General features: G+C 52.0%; 1 protein-coding gene and 1 long non-coding RNA gene across 3 annotated transcripts in view; one reads left to right on the top strand and one right to left on the bottom strand.

The window, feature by feature from the left end:
- Positions 1 to 3379, top strand: part of LOC109303178 — a 16449-nt gene extending 13070 nt beyond the window's left edge. Inside the window, exon 3 of the long non-coding RNA XR_002099022.1 lies at positions 3367 to 3379. This is a non-coding gene — a long non-coding RNA (uncharacterized LOC109303178). The remainder of the gene's footprint in view (positions 1 to 3366) is intronic.
- Positions 1 to 3780, bottom strand: part of PGAP2 (post-GPI attachment to proteins 2) — a 16772-nt gene extending 12992 nt beyond the window's left edge. Inside the window, exons 1-2 of one of the 2 annotated variants that reach the window (XM_019525314.1) lie at positions 3128 to 3780; positions 1264 to 1516 (exon numbers count right to left, since the gene is read on the bottom strand). In XM_019525314.1, coding sequence (XP_019380859.1) covers positions 1264 to 1516; positions 3128 to 3292 — 418 coding nt within the window. In that variant the 5' untranslated portion in view covers positions 3293 to 3780. The remainder of the gene's footprint in view (positions 1 to 1263; positions 1517 to 3127) is intronic. The other variant, XM_019525312.1, reaches the window with a different exon arrangement.
- Positions 3781 to 6065: the final 2285 nt, after the last annotated feature.

Here is a 6065-nt window from a genome sequence, read left to right as displayed (position 1 = left end):
CACTTCAGCAGGGATGTGGACAACATGGAGAAGGTCCAGAGGAGGCCACTCGCATGATCAGGGGCAGCAGGGCAGGCCCTACGAGGAGAGGCGACGGGACATGAACCTGTTCAGCCTCCACAAGAGGAGGCTGAGGGGGATCTAGTGGCCTGTTACAAACTAGTCAGAGGGGATCAGCAGGCATTGAGGGAGTCCCTGTTCCCCTGAGCACTGCCAGGAGTGACTAGAAATAACAGTCACAAGCTGGCAGAGGGGAGATTTAGGCTAGATATCAGGAGGCACGACCTCACGGTCAGGGCGGCTAGGATCTGGAACCAACTTCCAAGAGAAGTGGTGCTGGCCCCTACCCTGGGGGTCTTTAAGAGGAGGTTAGATGAACACCTTGCTGGGGTCATTTGACCCCAGTACTTTTTCCTGCCATGGCAGGGTCGGACTCGATGATCTGCTCAGGTCCCTTCTGACCCGACTAACTATGAAACCTATGAAATGAGAAAGAACTCAGCTCAACCCAGCGTGGCTGGGATGATTTAGCTGGGGCTGGTCCTGCTTGGAGCAGGGGGCTGGACTAGATGTGACCTCCTGAGGTCCCTTCAACCCTCATTTCTATGAGTCTAGATTCAATTCTTAGACTCCACCTGAGTAACGCGAAAAAAACATTCTTTCTCCCCGAACTAAGAAGCCTACTGCACTAGCCCTGGACAGCCACAGTTTAGTCTAGATATGCACATAACTGCTGAGCCTAGATCAGAGAATTAACTGTGTCAGCAACATGTTACCACTTCTAAACACTTGTGATGAGAAAAAACAGAAATACATCCCCAGGCTCACCATGCTTTAAGACTGCACAAAGTGTCTTAACAAAGCTCACTTTAACTTCGCCTGAAGACTAACATGGGAAATTTCATCCCAAAAGCAAACTATTCAAGCTAAAGTTAAAACATACGCTAGAACGGGAGCTAGAAGAGAAGACCCCACCCTACCGGCAGCAGGAGAGGGTAATTTTCATTTTCAGAAGAGGGTCGCCACAGGGCTAAGACATAGTCTGGATGCAGGGACAGGAGCTAAGAAGCCTCAAATTCAAACCCCATCTCTAACACTGGCTTCCTACTATGAGGCTTGACTAATTCATGCGTGCAGAATGCCTTGGTGACAGATGCCTTCAATACAAGATCCAGGTACTCTTATTATGGTGACATGAACGGCTGATTTTAAGGGAATGTGCGTGTGTGCGTGCACGTTTGCTGTGAGAAGGGAGAAACCTACCATCATTTTCGGATGAGGACACATACGTCAGAAGGAGGAGAGCAATGTTTTCAAGCAGATTGAGCCCGAAGTTGAAGCGGCAGAGCCGAAGGTAGCGAGGGTGCGTGCAGTGGCAACTCTGGTAGTGGTTCCAGTATGCGATGGCCACCAAGATGCGCGGTGCCGAGTGGAGGCCGATACACAAACGCCACACGTAACGCTGAGGGGTCTCACCTCCGATAGCTGCACTGACGGAGGGCAGGTAATTTGAGACCTAGGGAAGAAACAACGGTTTGTGGACCAGACATCAGGATTCTTGTATTAGAAGGTCTCATTTACTGCTCTCTAAGCTTTTACAGGCCAGATCCTGTCCTACTTATTAGGTGTCCAGATGGACTTAGGTGCCTAAGTGTGATCCTGTTCCACTCTGCTCAAATCCCTGAGAAGCCATTATACAAAAGTTGGCTGGTCCTCCTGCTTGCTGTTTTCTGTGACTTGGTCTTGAGGGGAAGAGGAAGTCGTGTTACAAACTTAGGTGCGTTGAAGGTCTTTTTCAGGTGAATGAGGATTGTGCACATAAGCACATAACAGGTGGAACAGGATCAGGCCCTACCTTTTATAATCATAGAGAAAGACCCCCAGGTCTTCTAGTCCAACCCCCTGCTAAACCAGTGCAGCCAAATGTCGGTCTAACCTGCTCTGGAAAAAGTCCAGGGATAGAGACGCCACAGTCGCTCTTGGTATCTGATACCAATGCTTCGCCACCCTTGTAGTGAGAAAGCTCTTTCTAATCTCTAACCTAAATTTCCCCTGCTGCAATGTGAAACCATTGCTCCTTGTCCTATCCCCTGCAGCCACAAAGAACAGTCCATCCCAATGCTCTGTAAAATCACCCTTCGAGTATTTGAAGGCTTATCACGTCCGTTTTATCCAGACTAAATAATCCCAGTGTTTCCAATTTTTTTTACTGTGTTTCCCAGGCCTCTAATCGCTTGTGCTGCTCTCCACTGGATGCTTTCTGATTTGCACCCATCTTTTTTGAAATGCGGTGCCCAAAACCGGACACAATACTCCAAGGGAGGCCGCACCAATGCCAAACAGACAAGAAGTATCACTTCCCTGGACTTGCAAGAAACTATTCCATTAATATAGGCCAGTGTGCTATTGACTATTTTTTTTATTTTGCAACCAGAGCTGCTGGCTCACATTGAGATTCTGGTCCACAGTGAACCCCAAATCTTTGTCTGCAATCTGGAGCCTAGCCAGTCACTCCCCAGCCTGTATCTGTACATGAGAGCCTTCCCTCCTATGTGCGGGACTTTGTGCTTGTCCTTAATGGATTTCACTCGATTGCTTTCAGACCATTGCTCCAGTCTACCCGGGTCATTCTGGATCCTAAATCCCTCCAAAGTTTCTGCAGCTCCACCTGACTTGGTGTCAGGTCCAAGGCATGAATGGAGATATCAAACAATACCAGGCATGCACAGACCCCTGGGAACACCCCCCTCAATATCACTTCCCAATTAAAGTGAGTTATCGGGGGCTGCTCTTTGCAGCATGATGATCCAACCACTTATGTATCCACCTTCCAGACTAGGTTAAACTACTGTATTTCCTTGGCTTACTAACAAGAATGAAAAATGCATAGTACAGAGGACATAATTATTCCTGTTTCGCTGATGAGGAAACTGATAAAAGCAGGGAGTGACTTGCCTGATATCACACGGCAAATCAGCAGGGAAGGCCAGGAAAAACAGGCATGACACCAGATGCCCAGCCACCTGCTCTAACCAGTAGCCCACACCACCAATCCTAGCAGCCATACCTTTAACGCACTTCCCTCTATGAGGGATTAGAGGGTCTGTAACCTGGTGCAGACACTTACGCCACAGTGTGTAGCCGTCGTCTCCTGGAAATGGAACAGCAGAGACCAGATCACGCAGAAAAGAAATCCAAACAGCGGGCAACACACGGTCCCAACCGCCAGGGTGGTAAAGCGAAGTCGAAACAGGATCCCATCTCGATCCAGAGGCAGCGGTAACTGAAACATGTTGCTGGACCTAGAAGCAGAAAGCCACTGTTTGACGGGTGCCCCTTCTCCCACGGGAGGACTCCCCAGTGCAGGTGGCCACAGCAGATCCAAGCAATGCAAAAGGCCAAGGTGTGCAGCAAGTCAGCGCGTGACCTCTCACACCCAAAACCCCAGGTTCAAACTCTGCATTGTCAGACTAAATACAAGCAACGTGAGTTAATGGCTCAGATCCTCAGGTAGGCTGCAGTTTAGGCTTCTGTGAGAGTTGAGGGGGGAAGCTACACCAGCCTTGATTCAGACAGACCCCCTAACCTAGGGGCAAGGTCAAGGACAGAGCGAGAAAGAGAGTCCTGCAGGGCCAGGGCCTAATCCGAAATGGTACTGCATGTCAGTCACTTCCATCAGAGACAATCCTGAGAGCAACTCTCCGGATCAGGTCCTGAGGCTGCAGAGCTGGGACCCTGCCCCAGGCAGGCTTGCCCGACCCTCCGGCCTGTCTGGGGAGAAAGAGTACAGCATGTATCAGGGCAAGCATTCAGATCCTCAGCTTTAATCATCATCAGACACTCAAATACATCGGAGGACAACGTTATCCCAGCACAATTTGAGCTACAAAAAATTTGCTGGGCTGTCTATAGACCTCTCTTTATTAACCAGGGTGCCTTGCCTCTCACTCAAGCCTCGTGGCCCTAACAGCTCACCCCCTTCCAGCCTGCAGGCTAATACAGACTCACAGAAATCGTAGAGAAGTGGGGCTGGAAGGCACCCCCGGCCTGAGGCAGGATCATCCCAATCCACGCCATCCCATGCAATCCATCATCTAACCCCTTAGTAAAACTACAGCACCAGTCAGCACACCCCACACCTGTCACAAGTGAAGCAGGGGGACGACAACAGTCAATGTCCTGCTTCTATAAAAGATGGTTAAAATACACTCCAGAGATCCCAGGAAAAAGGCCACGTCCCCCATTATCATAGAAAATGGGGGTGGAAGGGACCTCAGGAGGTCCAACCCCCTGCTGCAAGCAGGACCAGCCCCAACTCCATCATCCCATTATAGAGGAAGGCAACCCCCCCCCCAACCAATCTGCAATTCCTTCCTGACCGAAATATGGCAACTGGTCTGACCCCGAGCAGAGGTGCCAGACCCTCTAGCCAGGACCCTCCAGCTTTCAAGTCCCAGCAGGAGCATGGGCACAGCCCAGTCACTACCCCTGGCCTTGGCACCCAGCGGCTTTGAGGAAGGCTTAAAAATCCCTCCGACACACACGACAGAAGTGGGGGAGGCAACCAGCAGAAGTGGGGAAATCCCCATAGCGGAACACAGGCATCGCTACGCCTACAACATCCCCGGCCGGCGCTTATTCGACCTCTCCTCGTGATGGAGTCCACAACTTTCCCAGGGCATCCGTCTATCCCGCTCCCACAGCGAAGACGTTTCCCTGAGATCCGACCGAAACCGACCTTGCCGCCGTCGGGCTGCATCCTCCTCTCTGCAGCGAGAGAGGAAAGGCGCTCGCCGACTTTACGGCAGCCCTTCCCTCCGGTACTTGAAGACCGCTATCACGTACCCCTCTCAAGCGCCTTTTCTTCGAGCTGGACAGGCCTAGCTCCTGCAAATCCTCAGGAATCCCTCACCGCTAAGGGCGAAAGCGCTGGATCAGAGGTCACGGCAAGCACAGCGGGTGTGCGAGCAATCAGGCGTTTAACACGCACGGGCCTGCACAGGGGATGACAGGCAATGCAACTCAATGGGCATCGTGATTCACCTGCCCTAACGTAACACCCAACTGTGCACGATTCAGGCACCTGGAAGTTTGCCCGTGTGTCAGAAGGGCGGCTCCCCGTCTGCAACTGGTTCAGCCATAATGAAAAAATGCATGAGGAGAGCCAGTGACTCTCCCCGCTTGGACTAGAGCCCTCTGCTCTCTCCCTCGGACTTTGTTCGGATCTGGCCTTGCCCTGATTGCAACTCCCCAGACACACAAAACTAGGGAACCGACATGCGGCATTTCAAAACGCCCCCCATGCATGTCTCATCTCATCCCCACCGCTCTTCCTGTCCTGGGACAAATCCGACTTACGCCCAATCCCTTCTGAAGCCAATTATAGCGCACAGCTGCATTGTCTGTTGCCACTTGCACTGCATTATTTCTCCCCCACCACCCCATTGCAAACATGAGGTCACAAGCTTTTTGGGGGCAGGGAGAAGGTCTCTTTTTGTCATGCTCAGCTGGGACTCCATGCGAGAAACGTCAGGGTTTTGCTTTTATCAGCGCTGCAATCTGGCTGAAATTGCACCTTCCGTCTAAAGCTCTGTTGTGGTGCCATGGTGATGTTCGCCGATGAAAAGGTAAAATGCCAGAGGCCTGAATGCCGAACCAGCATCGCCCTTCGAACGCTAGGTCGTCTGATGTTTACTGCGCGCGAAAATAAAATGCAACGGAGGCTGGAGGGGGACAATTCGGGCCACCGAGTGGGGATGTCTCTTGCAGGTTAGCACTGCCCTCGCCGTCGCACATGCGCCCATCTAATCTGCCCCTTCCCTGGCCCACGCAGGGCTTCTGTCCAGGCTCCGAAGCAATCAAAGCCATCTGCACCGTAGGTGAGAGGAAAAAAAAAAGGCGACGGAGCGCAGATCAGCCGAGCGCACACGGCCATCCAGGGCCCCGGTAAAGGAGACAACGAGCCTGGCGCGTGCAGCCCCTAGTCGCACGGTTCACAAAGGGGATGGCAAGGGCACGCCGATCGGCACTGCGGAAGGGAAGACGTGCACACACGCGCGCACCCT

This window comes from Gavialis gangeticus, unplaced genomic scaffold (genome assembly GCF_001723915.1).
Source record: "Gavialis gangeticus isolate Ggan-Ray unplaced genomic scaffold, GavGan_comp1, whole genome shotgun sequence".
In the NCBI taxonomy this organism is placed as follows: Eukaryota; Metazoa; Chordata; order Crocodylia; family Gavialidae; genus Gavialis; species Gavialis gangeticus.
This window is presented reverse-complemented; position numbering and strand designations above follow the sequence as displayed.